This window comes from Phyllobates terribilis, unplaced genomic scaffold (genome assembly GCF_046119375.1).
Source record: "Phyllobates terribilis strain yellow unplaced genomic scaffold, ASM4611937v1 Scaffold_1__5_contigs__length_1240528914, whole genome shotgun sequence".
NCBI classification, from domain to species: Eukaryota; Metazoa; Chordata; class Amphibia; order Anura; family Dendrobatidae; genus Phyllobates; species Phyllobates terribilis.
Window position 1 is genome coordinate 999,562,541 of NW_027362761.1, and position 19,287 is coordinate 999,581,827.

At 45.1% G+C, this 19,287-nt stretch overlaps 1 protein-coding gene across 1 annotated transcript in view; it reads left to right on the top strand.

Moving 5' to 3' along the window:
* The first annotated feature begins 7,053 nt into the window (after positions 1 to 7,053).
* Positions 7,054 to 19,287, top strand: part of LOC141163076 (uncharacterized) — a 100,296-nt gene continuing 88,062 nt past the window's right edge. The window contains exons 1-2 of the mRNA XM_073649125.1: positions 7,054 to 7,558; positions 13,654 to 13,796. Coding sequence (XP_073505226.1) covers positions 7,054 to 7,558; positions 13,654 to 13,796 — 648 coding nt within the window. The remainder of the gene's footprint in view (positions 7,559 to 13,653; positions 13,797 to 19,287) is intronic.

The following is a 19,287-nucleotide window of genomic DNA, read 5'->3' on the forward strand; positions in this document are numbered from 1 at the left end:
AAAGCAGGATAATAGAGATTTTTTACCGTGGAACAGCAAAACCACAGTTATAATTTACTGGTGTATGCCAGACTTTTTTAAAAATATATATTTGCGGCTGAAAAGTGAGCAACACACTCAAACTGTTTTTTTTTAGATACAAATGGCCCAAAAGTGGATAATACAGAGGTTTGAACCGTGGAACTGCAAAACCACACTTCTGTCTCTCTGGCCTACACCAGACTATTTTCAACAGATATATTTGTGTCTGAAAAATCAAGGAGACACTATTAGTTTTTTTTTACGGCAAAAAATGCCAAAAGCAGGATAATAGAGATTTTTTACCGTGGAACAGCAAAACCACAGTTATAATTGACTGGTGTATGCCAGACTTTTTTAAATATATATATTTGCGGCTGAAAAGTGAGCGACACACTCAAACTGTTTTTTTTAGATACAAATGGCCCAAAAGTGGATAATACAGAGGTTTGAACCGTGGAACTGCAAAACCACACTTCTGTCTCTCTGGCCTACGCCAGACTATTTTCAACAGATATATTTGTGTCTGAAAAATCAGGGAGACACTATTAGTTTTTTTTTTACGGCAAAAAATGCCAAAAGCAGGATAATAGAGATTTTTAACCGTGGAGCAACAAAACCACAGTTATAATTTACTGGTGTATACCAAACTTTTTTAAATATATATATTTGCGGCTGAACAGTGAGCGACACACTCAAACTGTTTTTTTTTTAGATACAAATGGCCCAAAAGTGGATAATACAGATGTTTGAACCATGGAATTGCAAAACCACACTTCTGTTTCTCTAGCCTACACCAGACTATTTTCAACAGATATATTTGTGTCTGAAAATCAGAGACACACTTTTTTTTGGGGGGGAGGGGGGGGCACCAAAAGGTTAATAAGACGTGTATTTGTACAGTGTTAAGGAGGAAAAAAAAAAGAGGATTTAGATGAAAAAAAAGGATTTTTCCTGGCCCCCGAGACCTGGAGCTAAGTCCAGCAATTTCAGCAACAGGAGCACACAGGACTGTAATGCAGTGTTTGCTGGTATAACCACTGCGTCTCCTATACAGCCTGCCTGCCTGCCTGATATCTGGGATGGATATTAGTCCTGAGAAGGACTGTTTGTTTGATTAGGCAGCCTCTACAGACCCTACACTAACTATTTCGGAGTATATATCTCTCCCTAAATCAGCAGCGCTGTCCCTACATTGTCTGATCCCAGCCGTCTGTGTCCAAGATGGCGGCGCCCGGTTTTAAATACTCGAGGTGACGCTGTGCGGCCAGCCAATCAATGTAATGCCCACAACCAATATGGCTGCGGCATTACAGTGACTGGCTGGCAATCCCTGCCTGTTCATTGGCTCTGTAAAGAGAACCAAACATGCAGGGCGGAGACCCGAGCTCCCACCCGAGTAACCCGGAAATGATCGGTGCTCGCCGAACATCCTGAGTAGCGTGATGCTCGAGCGAGTACCGAGCAGTGTCGAGCATGTTCGCTCAACACTACTAGATAGCAATGTATTCCTTTGTGTACATATAAATTAATGAATGAATGTTTTCATACCCAGGCACAGTACCACAGGATACAGGAGCTCACAGAGGTGCCATGTGTCCACCCCAACGCGCGTTTCTGCGCTGCCTTCTTCAGGGGGCATGAATCACAAAGTCAGGTGGGTCAATTTGAGTGAGATGTCACCCAATCAAAATATGTGGGAGGGCCAATGATGACCCATGTAGCGTCACAGTTGCCGGGTCGACTAGCGACGTCGGCGTCATGCAATGGAGCCCGTGACCGTCACATGGGCCCATGTGACCATGCTGGTCCTTGCAGGGAGATGCTGAAAGTCACAGGACGCACATCAGGCCCTTGGTGCGCATATGTTCAGGTCCTGCACAATTCACAGATCCACCAATGCATGAAAGTTGCCCTATACTATACACAAAAGAGTATATATATATATATATATATATATATATATATATTATTTTTGACACTCAGTGATTTCATAGTCAGTAGTTAACATATTAGTATATAATGCTCACTGGTGACCATATAGCAAATCAATCAGATAATAACATATAATATTCATAATGATGTTATACATAACCATCGATACAGGACAATCTCATGAGAATATAACACTAAAATATATATAGATACTTAATGATGACATAGTCAGTAAATCAGATATTAGTATATAATGTTCACATAGTGACTATATAACAGATCCATCAGATACTAGTGACTCGTCCCCTGGGCCGTGGGGCACTCAGAGCCGGGCAATCGGGAAACGATGGGGGTAGTAGTGGCAACCCGGTTCCGTGGCTCAGGGTGGTCAGACCATTGGTAGTCTGCGACGCGCTGTTGATGTGTCCGACTACGCCACCCGTGGATTGCGGTCAGTGCGGACCCCCGCTGCCAGGTAGTCCGCTGGGGCTGATGATGTATGCAGCTGAGATAGTGTGACTCCCCACGGGAAGAGTGCGGCCCCAGGGCAGTATAATGGAAGATGGGGGTGATGGTGCAGGATGTCCCAGTACCGTTAGTGCTGGAAGAGCAAGGAGCATACAGACAACAGATTGCAGTCCAGGGTCTTTACTAGAACAGGTGAACTGACCCACAAACAGGCCCGGGTAGGAGGGGGCCTGGACGTCTGAGTGCAAACGGGAAATTGGCCCTGGTCGGGGTGAGGGTGTAGGCCTACCGTGCTCTCTGCGCTCCTTCTGGCTATCTCCTCCTGGTAGGGTAACAGCCCACGGTCCCGAGCTCACCGTGTCCTCTCGCCCGTATGGTTTGCAACGTGGGTTCCTTTCTACTCCCGGCCTGGTATGGCTCTGCTGGTCCCTTCTGCTGTGGCGGAGCCTCCGGGCTTCTTAGGCCAAGGAACGTACAGTCCCCTGCGGACTGGTTATCTGCTGTAGGACGCGGAATCCTCACAGCCTCAGACGCCAAAGTCTGGTAAATTTGGTTCTTTATCTGCCAGGACAGGCGTACTTCACCTCTTGTCCCTGGCTTGTGGCTCTCCTACTGCCACAAGTCCTCTTAATGTGCAATACAACTGTCCCTCACTGCTCTGGGACACTTCTCTATCCAGAGACAGGTCGTCCAGTTCTCCCTAACCCTGCCCCCAGTTCCAGCTTTTATAGGGGCAGCCTGCTCCCCCTACTGGCCTGAGACAGGAGGTATTGCATGCTAATGTTCCCCTGACCAGAGAACCTCCCCCTTGCTCTCAGACACAGCTTTATTATATTTGTGGCATCCAGGCTAGGGTGACACACTAGTATATAATATTCACCACAATATAATACATAGCCACCAATGGCGAGCAATCCCATGAGAATAGGGCTGATGAGACAAAAAAGCCATCCATAACTAAGCCGGACCTTCAATCTGCAGATAGATGTGTGGCAATCCATGCACATCCATGTAATTGTGCCCGTGTACATGGGTACGTGCACAAGCATGCGGGCGCTCCGCCCACAAGCACGTGCACACACATGCACACCCCCTACACATGCACGCATACACATCAAAGGGCAAAATAATGTCCACCACGGACATGGCCAGACCCCAAACACCCCAAACACAATTTGTGCATGTTCAGGTATGGCCATCCAGTTATGTCACTGGAACTGGATAACATGTGGTTATCACAATAACTCATATGACAGCATAGTACAGTAACAAGGCCATCCATAGAGTTCCATAGTATTTGATGTACCAAAGTGTGGAAAAGACCGTCCACGAGATGAAGTAGATTCCCATCGCAAAAATTAACCCGTGGCATTAACCCATCATGGCCAGCAACGGCATAGGCCACACCCATCAACAGATGATTCACAAAGCGTAGGTATAGATTAACCCCTTCGCAACCTTGGGATTTTCCGTTTTTGCATTTTCGTTTTTTGCTCCCCTTGTTCCCAGACCCATACCGTTTTTATTTTTTCGTCAATATGGCCATTTGAGGGCTTATTTTTTGCGGGCGAGTTGTACTTTTAAACGCCATTACTAGTTTTACCATATCATGTACTGGAAAACGGGAAAAAATTCCAAGTGCGGTGAAATTGCAAAAGAAATTGCAATACCACAGATGTTTTTTTTTTTTGTTGTTGTTTTTACGTTCACTGAATGCTAAAACTGACCTGCAATTATTATTTTCCAGGTCATTACGAGTTCGTAGACACCAAACATGTACAGGTTCTTTTTTATTTAAGTGGTGAAAAAAAAATCCAAAGTTTGCTAAAAAAACGGGATCTGGGGCCGGGTGAGGGCTTATTTTTGGCGCGCCGAGCTGACGTTTTTATTGATACCATTTTGGGGTAGATCCGATGATATGATTGCCCGTTATTGCATTTTATTGCAATGTTGTGGCGACCAAAAAAACGTAATTCTGGCGTTTAGAATTTTTTTCTTATTACGCTGTTTACCGATCAGATTAATTCTTTTTTTATATTGATAGATCGGCGATACCAAATATGTGTCTGTGGGGTTTATTTTTTATTATTTTATTTTGAATGGCGCAAAAGGGGGGTGATTTAAACTTTTATATTTTTTTATTTTTTTAATATTTTTGAAAACTTTTTTTTTAACTTTTTGCTTGTTTCTATAGTCTCCATAGGAGACTAGAAGCAGCAACTGTCCGATCACCTGTATGTAGCAGAAATGCTCCTGTACTATGAGTGCCAACCACTATGTGGCGCTCATAGTAATCTTTACATGACAACCACTGGCGTCTGCTGCAGACCCAGGGTTGTCATGACCACCCATCGGTGACCCGCGATCACCGATGGGTGGGGCTAATGCCATGCTTCAGGCGCTGCGATGTTAAATGCCGCTGTCAGAGATTGACAGCGGCATTTAACATGTTAACAGCCACGGGTGGATCGCGATTCCCCCCGGGGCTGTCGCGGGCGCATGTCAACAGTAAGAATCAGCTGACATGTGCCCGGTTCAGTGCGGGCTCAGCGCCGGAGCCCTCACTGAACCGGACGTGATGGCCTGGGCATACTAATACGCCCTGGGCCAGTAAGGGGTAAAAAAACATAAAAACAATATACATGTATGCAGCAGTCAGAGAGTGATCAAAGGAAGGGAGCAAAACATAAATTCTCATTGAAGCCATTTGGATGTACCGTGCTCAGACTTCAAATCCATCGTGACTCAAGTTGAGCCAAACGCTGGCTCAACCTGCCACCACGAATCCCAATATTTAGTGAGTCAATCCCTCTCACTTTTAGCAGGGAGCTGTCACACCCATGGAATAACTTAAAGTGTCATGGTAACATTCTGAGTGTGGAAGTGTCCATGCAATCAATTGCTGCAATAATGCATAACACATGCTCCCTTATCCTCACTTTAAGTTGGCGTGTGGTTAGGCCAACATAAATCAACCCACATGGGCATATAGCATAATAAATTACATAACGTGAGGTGCATGTAATACGACTTCTAATTTCATATATTTTCAAACCAGACGAGTTTGTAAATGTGTTGGCTCTTTCCAAATTAAGGCACGCAACACACCGACCACACGGTACACTCCCAGGCTCAGGACTTGAGGCATCTAGGATAGTGTTTTTAGGTTCTACATGGTATTGGCTATGTACGAGTTGATCCCGTAAGTTTCTAAACCAACGTACGGTGATACACGGCTGATCAGGAAGGATTTTTGCCAAGGTGGGATCTATCAGCAGGATCGGCCATGCCCTTGTCAAACAATCCCTCATACGTCCAAATTGTCCATGGTAGCGTGTAATAAATCTTACTTTATCCTCCATTTTGGGGGTCTTAGTTTTATACAGCAGATCGTGTCGGACAGAGTGTTATGCATGATGGTATGCTCTCTTTACCATACGTCTGCTGTACCCTCTCTCATAGAATCTATTTTTCAAATCTTCCGCTTGTTTATCAAATTCAGTATCATCAGAGCAAATCCTCCGCAAGCGCAGGAATTGGCCAGTTGGTACAGATTGAATCATGTGTGGGGGATGGGAGGACGTCGCATGGAGCAACATATTAGTGGAACGATCCTTCCTATAGATGTTAGTTTGTAGAAAGTTATTCCTATCTCTCTTAAGGGTCACATCCAAAAAATTAATTGAATCCCGATCCCATGAATGTGTGATGTGAATATTCATGTTGTTGTTATTAAGAGACTCCATTAACTCCAGCAGTGCTTCAGCAGGACCCTGCCAGATCAGCAGAATATCATCAATGTACTGCATCCAAAAGGGGACGCAGTCCATTAACGCCCGCCCATCGGGCGGGGTAAGACCCCTCTCCCACAGCCCCAGGAATAAGTTGGCGTATGCCGGGGCAAAGGCTGCACCCATTGCTGTACCTTGGAGCTGTAGGTAGAAGGACCCTTTAAACGTAATATGTGTAAGAGAGAATTCTAAGAGTTCCATTACCAATTCGGCCATATCACTGGGTAAGTAACCAACAGTCCTTCAACCATCTACATGTCTAATATTCATGTACAGAGATTCTACATCTCCTGTCACCAATATACATTATATAACATATATTGTTACTGTGTCATGTACAGTGTCTTTGTTCTCAACAGATATGGATTTTAGGGCCAAGGAACAAACTTGGCTCGGTCAGATGGATCAGGTCTTTGGCTCATGTGGTGCCGAATAGCAAGTTGAGAGTGATCAAAATTGCGACAACCAGGTTCAATATATTCAAGACTTGTTAATTAAGTGGACTTAAATATAGTGGAATAGAGCATTTTTACAAAGATATGTCACCAATAAATTAATTCCGAGAGGGTTGAGGGTGCGAGTGATTCCCATCTTTGTGGTTGATGATAGTGACTTTATTTCTGGCTGGGAGGATATGTGCAATAAGTGCTCTTTTGGACTCATGCAGTTGCTTATAGATCACAACAGTAAGACAATTTCGGCTCTTGATAACTCCATTGATGAAGCACAGGGCAAACTTAGAACTACATGCCCCGATGAGAAACTTCAGGCATTTGATGCACAAATTTAAAAAAACATGGACTTATGTGTCAAAAAAATTCATGACACACAATCGTTGAAAATGTCAAGAGATCAGAGAGATTTTTCATCCAATGCGGTATATCACTGGAGGAAACCAACTACCCAACCCCCTCGCACGCAACGCACATCCTCAGTCACATCGCTATCATCTCTAAGCGAATCATCAGGAATGTCATCTTCATCTATTACTACAAGATCAGGATTAAGTCTCAAAAGAACGCGTGACACTAATTTCCATACATATAGACGCAGGCCATACAAACAGACGTTTTTAGGCAATGGAGATAATAAGGTAATTAACTTGAGTAAACACAAATTAACCGATACAGATCTCACATTATTGAGTAAGGGTCTCTCCTTTTCACCAAAAAGTAGATTTGATGTATTTACGGCAGTAAAAGACCTTCATTTGTTCGCAAGGTCCTTAATGTTTAAAAAATGTTTCTACTATGACCACCTTCATACTTTATTCCCTACAGAGAAAGAACAAATAGCCATACGAACACTAGAGGAACTTGCTATAGAACATAACACTGAAGAGAGAGGTAAGATTCCAACAGCAATAAAAACAAAGTAAAAAATTTTTTCCCCCTATCTACTTATGCTAATATTGATCTCTTTGTGCAAGTGGTAACAAAAGTTTTTGGGCATATTCCACGATACGTACAAAATGATAAGGGGGGAACGCGAACACTTAATGACCCTTCAAAATCTTCCTGATGTGTTGCTAAAGCCAGACAACAAAGGTGGGAATATTGTATTGTGGCCCAAAGATATGTATGAGAAGGAGTCTTTTGGACAATTGAACAATGGAACTTGCTACAAGCGTTTGACGTTTAATCCATTATCCTCCTTCTCCGTACAGTTATCTAAGAACATTAATAAAGCAGTAACAAATGGGGTCATCACCAAGGAACTGGCTTTGGCATTACATATCAGTGAACCTACCATTTCCACGCTGTATTTGCTAACAAAACTTCACAAGAGTATGTCTACACCACCTGGTCGCCCCATCATTTCAGGTGCGGGTAATTATCTAGAAAACATCAATCGATGGATTGACAGCAAACTACAGCCATTGGTAGAGAGTAGATGGCTTATGCCTAAGTTCTGACATGATATTGGTGACAGGAGACGTAGAATCTCTGTACACGAATATTAGACATGTAAATGGTTTGAGGGCTGCTGGTTTCTACTTAAATTCATCTAACTTACCCAGTGATATTCCCGAATTGGTGATGGAACTCTTGGAATTCTCTCTTACACATAATGTCTTTTACGTTTAAAGGGTCCTTCTAACTACAGCTCCAGGGTACAGCCATGGGTTCAGCCTTTGCCCTGGCATAAGCCAACTTATTACTGGGACTGTGGGAGAGGGACCTTACCCTGCCGAATCGGCGGGCGTCAATGGACTGCGTCCCCTTTTGGACGTCTCTGCAGACGAGAGTTCTCCTCCTTTCATATGGCCGTTCGAGACCCCCCGATAGGAGGGGGTGAAATAAAGTCAGTGGAATAGCTGGCAGGTCCGGTCGGACTCGTGCTGTTCACAAATTAATGATCTTTTGTCAGTTGTAGTGATTAATCATTGTTTCCGTGGAGCAGAAAGAATTAGTCTCCCCTGTAAGAGAGAGAGAGACAGGAGGTGAGAGAGAGAGAGAGGAGGTGAGAAAGAGAGAGACAGGAGGTGAGAGAGAGAGACAGGAGGTGAGAGAGAGAGAGAGGAGGTGAGAGAGACAGGAGGTGAAAGAGAGAGAGAGGAGGGAAGAGAGAGAGGAGGTGTGAGAGAGAGAGAGGAGGTGAGAGAAAGAGACAGGAGGTGAGAGAGAGAGAGAGACAGGAGGTGAGAGAGTGTGAGAGGAGGTGAGAGAGAGAGAGACAGGAGGTGAGAGAGAGAGAGAGACAGGAGGGAGAGGATGTGATGAATATCATGATCGGTCAAGAAGGGAAAAGATCATTTAAGAATGCACCAAAAGTGTTTAAGGTGTTAAACTTTCCCATGCAGGGCAGACTTAAGCCTGCATTGTGGGATGAAGGAATTCATCAGAATAGGGGACGATTTGATTGTGGATTGTTGGAAGATGCTGAAAAGTTTAAGAAAGTTTAACATGAGATTTGTGGTGAGGGGTATGTTGAAATAGAGGAGGAGATGAAGCCTGGTTGTTTTAATTATTTTTATGTCAAGAAGGGAGAATTATCTAGCACTGTAACAGCAGTGACTGTGACCGTTTAGTGCTAAAAAATGCAGCTGATGTGAAAAAAAAAAAAAAGAGGCTGCGCTGAGTTTATCGAAAGAAGGGAAAAAGTAAAAAGTATGTGGAGAATCTTAAACGGTTAACTAAAATATGCGAGCTACCAGATAAGCGCAAGTTACAGCTGCTAGAATAGCAAACAGCCTTGGCTTGATACAGAACAGCAGAGAATTTGTCAAAAATAAAAAAGGGGGTGGATGGAGGAAGAAAATACAAACAATAAGGGAAAGATGCCATGTTATGTGTATTGCAAAGATACTGCTCTCCAGCCACCGCCCGATAATGGCAGTCGGGGGGGGAGATGGACCTGTACAAATTCCAGTCAGCAGATTATTGTGTTGCATGTCACGCGCCCCGTCCAGGAGGCCCACCCCTCACTACTACCCAAGCCACTCCTAGTGCCCCATCCTATGTCCACCCAAAGTTCTAACCCATCCTGCAGCGGCCATATTGCTACACCCATTGCATCACCTCCGGCCTCTGACAAGATGTCCGTTTGGTGGCGGCCATCTTGGCGAACCCCTCCTGTAGTGTGCTTCCTTCTGGTGGTGGCCATCTTGGCACACCCGCAATACAGGCAGCAATACACACTACACCAGGAATGTGTATGAGGAAGATCATCATGATCAGTGTGTGACAGAGCATTAGACACCAATACGTATGAGAGTGGGGTTGACTTCTGTCAAGCCCTTAAAATATGGGCTCAGGATAAGTTGGCTGATCAATCCACTACCCTCAACAGCACATATTTATGTCCACTTTGACATTAGGGCTAAAATATGGTGATGTAAACTAATTCTCTAGATGGTCATATATCCTTAAGTTTCTAATAGATGCACATACACGTTGTCTGGTTTACAGTAATTGATTTAGCAAACTCTTTTTTTAAGCATTCCACTACACAAAGACTGTCAGTTTCTCTTTGCATTTACATATCAGGGCAGGCAATTGACTTGGACGGTGATGCTGCAGGGTGCGCAGAATAGCCCTAATCAGTTTGCAAAGAACATATCTAGCTGTCTGCTGCCGTAGCAGCTGGACAACTCTGAGGTAGTACTATTACAATACGTGGATGATCTTCTTTTGTGTGCCCCCATGGAGAAAATATCCATCAGGGCCAGTGTTAGCCTCCTCAAGCATCTAGCAAAACTGAATTGTCGAATCTCAGCCTCGAAACTTCAGTTTTGCCTCGGTCAAGTGGTCTTCTTAGGCCACTGCCTTACTCAGGGTGCCAGACATCTCACAAAAGAAAGGAAAACGGCCATCTACCTGCTACCATTCCCAAAAGATCCCATAGAGCTGCAACGGTTCTTCGGACTATGTACATATTGCAGACAATGGATCCCAGATGCTTCACGTCTGATACAGCCCCTATATGCTGCATTAAAAGAAGACACTCTGGCTGATGTAAACAACAAGGACCACCAAGAACTGTTGCAACAAGCCTTTGAGCAACTAAAGTCAAGGATAATGACAGCCCCTGCCCTTGGAAACCCAGACTATGCGCAACCTTTCCATTTGTATGTCTCTGAGACGGGAGGGCATGCAGCCGGAGTACTCACGCAGAGACACTGTACAAAGCAGCGCCCAGTCGGTTATTACTCAGCGCATCTGGACCCGGTAGCCAGGGCCTCACCCAGCTGTCTACGAGCGGCTCACGCCGCACAGCAACCTAAACATCTGTCTACACAGAGACACCTGCGGCTGCAGTGTTCGTTGATTTTGCCAGAAAATGTGAAGTTACACCGGTGCACCACCATCAACCCAGCCACCCTGCTACCAACACCTGAAGGAGAGGGGAAAGAGGCTCCACTGCATGATTGTCTGGAAAAAATTACTGTGGAGTTAACTCCACTTGTTCTAGTGGGGGAAGTACCCTTGGATGACACAGAACTTACGCTATATACGGATGGATCAAGATATGCTGACACCTCTGGCAGGTTTCATACTGGATATGCTGTCACAACTGAAGATACATTGGTAGAGGCTGCAGCCTTACCCCCCAGTATGTCAGCACAGGAAGAAGAGCTCAAAGCCCTGATTGCTGCTTGTAAACAGGCCGAAGGAAGACATGTGAATATATTTACTGACTCGAGATACGCCTTCGGGATTGCACATGATTTTGGGGAGATCTGGGCAAGGAGAGGCTTTGTCACGACTGCAGGTTCTCCTGTGAGACTACCGCCAAGAAGTTGGTCTCTGAAGTTGTTTGCCGGTATGGAGTCCCAGAAGTTATCAAAAGTGATCAAGGACCAGCCTTTTCCTCATGTGTATATCAAGAAGTACTTACCATGATCGGATCAACAGTAGCGTTACATACTCCTTACCATCCACAGTCAAGTGACAAGGTGGAGAGATTGAATGGCACACTGAAAAGGCAATTAACCAAAATGATGCAGGAGACTACGGCCCAGAGGCCTAAGCTCCTTCCCATTGCACTGTATCACATACACACCACCCCCATAGGGAAACACAAACTGTCACCCTATGAGATACTATTTGGGTCACAACCAGCCATAGCTAGATTAACCCCACAACAATTATCAGAAGAAACAGATTATGTTGTACAGTATGTGATTCAGCTTGCCAAAGCACTAACTAACACCCATGCGTTAGTATCATCTTCGATTCCAGATCCAGCTGATGCAGAAGGTTGTCATACCCTAAAGCCTGGAGATTATGTGTATGTGAAGAGGTATGTTCGGAAACACGGACTAGAACCATTGTATGACGGACCATACCAAGTGCTCCTGACAACCCCAACAGCAGAGGAAAACCTGCCAGTCATCAGAGAGCAAGGAGGACACTGTCAACCAACATCCAGTGCTACTATACACGGACCTCCCAGATGTAACCTGCATTGAGGACCTGAATGTCAAGGGAATGATGACCTTTACCCGCATGCCCCAACCAATCTCACGTCTGAAGATCAGAGCTTTATGATTATGTCAACGAACAAGGGGGGATGGACATGCCGCGACAGCCTCCATTGGTAACAAGGGCACTAATTGGGTGAAGACCAATGTCCCTCAGGCTCAAAACATGACCCTGGGAAAGCACCTCTATTGTTGATAATAACATAATTTTTAGGGGGGAATGTAAAGGACATATTAATATTCATGCTATCCAAGTGTAAAGGACATATTAATACTCATGCTAGAGCAACTCCATTTTGTCTGCTTGCTTTAAAATCATGTTATTATCACTCTTGCATAACATACATTCTTTCTTTCTCTACCCATGCAACTTTATCACACTGACCTTTTCTCACAAGAACATTCTGCGAGACACCCTGCTCCCGTTATCTAACTAGTCTAGGCCAGGATTGACCTTGTAAATTTCCAGCGTGCTTCGAACTAACGATAATATGACCATATATAAATAGATGATTGGACATTAATAAACTCAAAACAATATAAAATGCTAAGCAAAATAAACGGGATCAGAGATTCTTTGAATCCTCCCATACAGAGCATTGCCTCCGTTTGGTTTTCTGTGGATTGCGCAATCAACATAATAATTTGACACTCACTTGGTTATTGCCCTCCCTCAACAAGCATACCATCGTGCAAAACACTCTGTCCGACACGATCTGCTGTATAAAACTAAGACCCCCAAAATGGAGGATAAAGTAAGATTTATTACACTCTACCATGGACAATTTGGACGTATGAGGGATTGTTTGACAAGGGCATGGCCAATCCTGCTGACAGATCCCACCTTGGCAAAAATCCTTCCTGATCAGCCGTGTATCACCGTACATCGGTCTTGAAACTTACAGGATCAACTTGTACATAGCCACTACCATGTGGAACGTAAAAACACTATCCTCAGGACTTGAGCTGCCTCAAGTCCTGAGCCTTGAGTGTACCATGCGGTCAGTGTGTTGCGTGCCCTAATTTGAAAAGAGCCAACACATTTACAAACTCGTCTGGTTCGAAAATATATGAAATTAGAAGTCGTATTACATGCACCTCATGTTATGTAATTTATTATGCTACATGCCCATGTGGGTTGATTTATGTTGGCCTAACCATGCGCCAACTTAAAGTGAGGATAAGGGAGCATGTGTTATGAATTATTGCAGCAATTGATTGCACGGACACTTCCACACTCAGAATGTTCCCACGACACTTTAAGTTATTCCATGGGTGTGACAGCTCCCTGCTAAAAGTGAGAGGGATTGACTCACTAAAAATTGGGATTCGTGCTGGCTGGTTGAGCCAGCATTTGACTCAACTTGAGTCACGATGGATTTGGAGTCTGAGCACGGTACATCCAAACGGCTTGAATGAGAATTTAAGTTTTGCTCCCTTCCTTTGATCACTCTCTGACTGCTGCAATAATGTATATTGTTTTTATGTATTTTAACTTTGTTTTATTTTTCACAGTTCATCATCTATACCTACGCTTTGTGAATCATCTTTTGATGGGTGTGGGCTACGCCGTTGCTGGCCATGATGGGTTAATGCCACAGGTTAATTTTTGCGATGGGAATCTACTTCATCTCGTGGACGGTCTTTTCCACACTTGGGTACATCAAATACTATGGCACTCTATGGATGGCCTTGTTACTGTAATATGCTGTCAAATTAGTTATTGTGATGACCACATGTTATCCAGTTCCAGTGACATAAATGGATGGCCATACCTGAACATGCACAAATTGAGTTTGGGGTCTGGCCATGTCCGTGGTGGAAATTATTTTTCCCTTTGATGTGCATGCGTGCATGTGCACAGGGTGTGCATGTGTGTGTGCACGTGCTTGTGGGCGGAGTGCCCCCATGCATGTGCACGTACACATGTACACGGGCACAATTACATGGATGTGTATGCATTGCCACACATCTATCCGCAGATTGAAGGTCCGGCTTAGTGATGGGAGGCTTTTATGTCTCATCAGTCCTATTCTCATGGGATTGCTCGCCATTGGTGGCTATGTATTATATTATTGTGAATATTATATACTAGTATCTGATGGATCTGTTATATAGTCACTATGTGAACATTATATACTAATATCTGATTTACTGACTTTGTCATCACTAAGTATCTATGTATATTTTAGTGTTGTATTATCATGAGATTGTCCTGTATCGATGGCTATGTATTACATTATTGTGAATATTATATGTTATTATCTGATTGATTTGCTATATGGTCACCAGTAAGCATTATATACTAATTAGTGATGAGCGAACGTGCTCGCCACTACTCGGTACTCGCCCGAGCATCATGGTGCTCGACAAGCTCGGCGCTTGGCGAGTATTTCCGGGTTGCTCGGGTGGGAACTCGGGTCCCCTCCCTGCATGTTTAGCGCTCTTTAGAGAGCCAATGAACAAGCAGGGATTGCCTGCCATGCACTGTAATGCCGTAGCCATGTTGGTTGTGGGCATTACAGTGATTGGCTGGCCGTACAGCGTCATCAGGTGTATATCAGACCTGGCGCCGCCATGCTCGTCACAGTCACTCCGGATCAGACAGTGTAGGGAGAGCTGCTGCTGTGTCAGGGAGAGATTTGCTTGTGTATTAGGTAGTGTAGGGAGAAAAACTGTAGATTACACATATCCATCTTAACAAACAGTCCTTTTTATGACTAACTAATCCATCTGCAGAGATATCAGGCAGGCAGTGTATATAGGCAGCCAGGCAGGGTATATAGCAGACTGCAGTGCACATAGCACTCCAGTCCAGTTCTGTCGGCTACTGCTGTTAGATATTTCTGGAAATAGGCCCAGGTCTCAGGGGTCAGGAATAATTTTTTTTGCATCTTAAACCTCATTATTTGCTTAGAAAGCAATCCCGAGAACACGTTTTTTCTGCACCATTTGCTTGTTGGCACTGCAGAATACAGCCAGTTCCTTTCCATATTACAGTGCTAAAAATCCATCTATTTAAAACTGTGTTTTCTCCGTCACACGGATCAAATATACGTTTTCGGAAAATACTGCCATTTCTGGCCTCCATTAAATTTTTTTTTCAGTGTGTCAGCAAACTTTTAGACACTGGATTGCTGTTCAAAACAGTTACTTAAAGGCCAGGTATTTAAAACTGTGTTTTCTCCGTCACACAGATCACATATACGTTTTCAGAAAATGCTGCCATTTCTGGCCTCCATTAAAAAAAAATTTCAGTGTGTCAGTGAAGCAATTGACACTAGATTGCTGTTCAAAATAGATACCTACAGGCCAGGTATTTAAAACTGTGTTTTCTCCGTCACACGGCTCACATATACGTTGTCAAAAAATGCTGCCATTTCTGGCCTCCATTAAATTTTTTTCAGTGTGTCAGCAAAGTTTTTGACACTGGTTTGCTGTTCAAAACAGTTACTTACAGGCTAGGTATTTAAAACTGTGCTTTCTCCGTCACACAGATTACATATACGTTTTCAGAAAATATTGCCATTTCTGGCCTCTATTAAAAAATTTTTTCAGTGTGTCAGTGAAGCAATTGACACCAGATTGCTGTTCAAAATAGTTACCTACAGGCCAGGTATTTAAAACTGTGTTTTCTCCATCACAAGGATTACATATACGTTTTCAGAAAATACTGCCATTTCTGTCCTCCATTAAAAAAAATTTTTCAGTGTGTCAGTGAAGCAATTGACACCAGATTGCTGTTCAAAATAGTTACCTATAGGCCAGGTATTTAAAACTGTTTTTTCTCCGTCACACAGATTACATATATGTTTTCAGAAAATACTGCCATTTCTGGCCTCCATTAAAAAAAAATTTCAGTGTGTCAGTGAAGCAATTGACACCAGTTTGCAGCTCAAAACAGTTACCTACAGGCCAGTTATTTAAAACTGTGTTTTCTCCATCACACGGATTACATATAAGTTTTCAGAAAATGCTGCCATTTCTGGCCTCCATTAAAAATTTCTTTCAGTGTGTCAGTGAAGCAATTCACAGCAGTTTGCTTGTCAAACTATTTACCTACAGGCCAGGTATTTAAAACTATGTTTTCTCCATCACACGGATCACATATAAATTCTCTCCAAACTCAGTCATTTGTAGTGAGCGTGGAAGATACTGTCCTCCGTTTAAAATGGGCAAGGCACGTGGCAAGGGATGGGGAACTGGACGTGATGGTAATGGTGCATGCAGAGGCCGAGGACAAGGCCATGGGCAAGCCGAAATTGTTCCACAACAAACACCCACATCTTCTCGCCTAACCTTCCTGTCCCAATTTCTTGGGGACCGCAGCACACCACTATTGAACCCAGAGCAGTGTCAAAAGGTGGTTGGTTGGCTAGCGGATAATGCTTCCAGTCACTTAGCCACCACCACCACCACCCTGTCTTCCACACGGTCAAGTCTCAGTAGCAGTGAGTCTGGACCTCAGATTCCTCATCCTGATCCTCCTTCCTCCCACCATGCCGAGTACCCAGACACAACTAATCCCACACTTGGACACTCTGAAGAGCTGTTCACTTTTCCATTTATAGATTCGGGCCTCTCGCCTGGTCTACTTGAAGCGAGGCAAGAGGAGATCGTGTGTAGCGATAACCAAATATGTGAGCAGCCACGGTCACACAAAGGCGATGGTGGGAAAGTGTCACAAGAGGTGGACAATGATGAGACACAATTGCCAGAAAGTCAGGAGGAGGACCAGGGTGCGGAAGTGGAAGACGAGGTGGTGGATGATATAGTAACTCACCCAACCTGGCAGGAGGACATGCAGAGCGAGAACAGCATCACACAGGGGGAGGGAGGCAGAGCACCCCAATCGTCAGGAAGAAGCAGTGTGGCGGCCGCAGACAGAAGGCAGGCAACCGTTCACCGTAACACCAACATGAAGGAAGTTGCCAGTACAACTGTTAGGTCTTCCCGAGTCTGGTTGTGTTTTAAAGCCTCTGCCGATAACTCCAAAAAGGCCATTTGCAACACCTGCCAGGCCAGCATCAGCAGGGGTAGCAAAACGACCAGCCTGACCACCACCAGCATGATCATTCACATGGCAGCAAAGCACCCAACTTTGTGGGCCGAACCCCAGGGTCCAGGAACAGTGTCTGCAGGTGGCACCATTGCTTCTTCCGCTGTTGTGCATGCAAGCCAATCCCCTGTCCATTGTGAATGCGAAGATGCCTCCAGCCCTGCACCTGTCGTTGCACACTCTCAAGTAGCAACATCAGTAAGCATGTCCATGTCCTTGTCCCAGCGCAGCATTCAGTTGTCCATATCCCAGTCCTTGGAACGCAAGCGCAAATATGCAGCCAACGCCCTACAGACCACACTACTAAATTCTCACATTTCACGACTGCTTGCGCTCGAAATGTTGCCTTTTAGGCTCGTGGAGATGGAAGCATTCCGCAACCTGATGGCGGTGGCCGTCCCTCAGTACTCGGTCCCCAGCCGCCACTATTTCTCCCTGTGGGCCATCCCCGCATTACACAAGCACGTGTCCCAAAACATTAGCGGTGCTCTCAACAACGTAGTTACCGGTAAAGTCCTCCTAACCACGGACACGTGGACAAGTGCTTGTGGGCAGGGACGGTACATGTCGCTGACGGCACACTGGGTTAACATTAGTGTTGAGCCACCCCCGTAGTGTTCGAGTTCGGTTCGGTTCGTCGAACACCCGTGTGTTCGTCGAACTGTTCGTCGAACACCTTCGAACACCGTTAAAACCAATGGCAGGCAAACAAAAACACATAGAAACACATAGAAAACACCTTCAAAGGTGTCCAAAAGCTGACAAACTGCTCAGAAGACACAACTAACACATGGAAAAGTGACAAGTACATATAGTCATGCGAAAAGAAAAGAGGTGGATGAGTAAAAGGAGGGGGAGACACAGATATAGGCATGTCATGCCCTTCTAAAATCCAAAAAGTGAGAAGCCGACACGTTCAGTCCGCTCCTGCCCGTGCCACCTCCGTGTCGCCGGGTTTGTGCCAGAGCCGCGGTGAACCCTGACGGCCAGCCCCCCTCTCCCAATACTGGTGCCTGTTCGCTGGTGGGTCGAGCGAGCCCCCCTGTGGTGGAGGCAGCTCTAAGCTTTTTAATTTAAATTGTCTCTCTAATTTGAATAAATACACTTTAAATCCATTTACAAGGATCTATTGGAGGGCAAGTCTCATGCCAGCAGCCGCGTAATTCCAGCTCCAGTAGCGTCCACTAAAGCTGCTGCAGTTAAAAAGCTTTTATAAGGATCGAGCTCGGCTGTCCACCGCAAGGCATCCTACTGCCAGTCCCAGCCCCTATGCCTTGGGGTGCCTCCTAATGCTCTTCACTGAGTATCCCGTGGTCCCGAAGCATTTCCTTTGAAAAAATGAAGTGTCCAAACTACAGGTGGTGTAGCTTGCTTAACAGCCGGGATAATCCGCTGACTAGCAGACCCTGCTACTAGGCGCAAAGTATTTCCTGGGCTAGATGCAGTTAAAAATTTGTAATTAGATACTCTCGTTGGATGCTGAGAAAGCATTCCATAGAGTCTCCTGGCACGCCATATATGATTCTCTTAAAAAGCTTGGGGTAGGGGTCTAGGGGACCCTTTTATAGCCAAAATCACGGCCCTGTATCGCAATATGTCACCTAGGCTGAAGATAAATGGAACTGTAGCACCCCGAGGGCTCGGTTGCTACAGAGGTATTGCACCTCACCCAGAGGTGTGATATCTCACTCTCAGGTAAGGATGTAGTGTGGATCAGGACCCGACACCTGCATACATTACACCACATTGCCGTGGGGCAGGGCGACCAATATGCCCCTGAGATGGGCACGACAGTCCCTGTCCCTGGCTGGAGTGGGGGGAGGGAACACTGTGGAAGGGGAACCCTGTAGTGCAGGAGCAGGGAGGAAGCAGTTCCTGGGTGCATTGAGAAGGGAGTATAAAAGGTGGGCACCATCTTAGTTCAGTGCAGAGAAGTCTGAGCAGAAGTGGCAGGGAGCAGGGGCTCTGCATGAGCTCTGCTCCGGAGGCGGGCCTAGTAACAGAGGCCCAGGCCTGGAAGAGGGAGAAGGAAGGAAGAGGAGCGGAGAAGGCTCCAGGAACGAGGAACGAAGGGATCTCAGGGGTGCGGA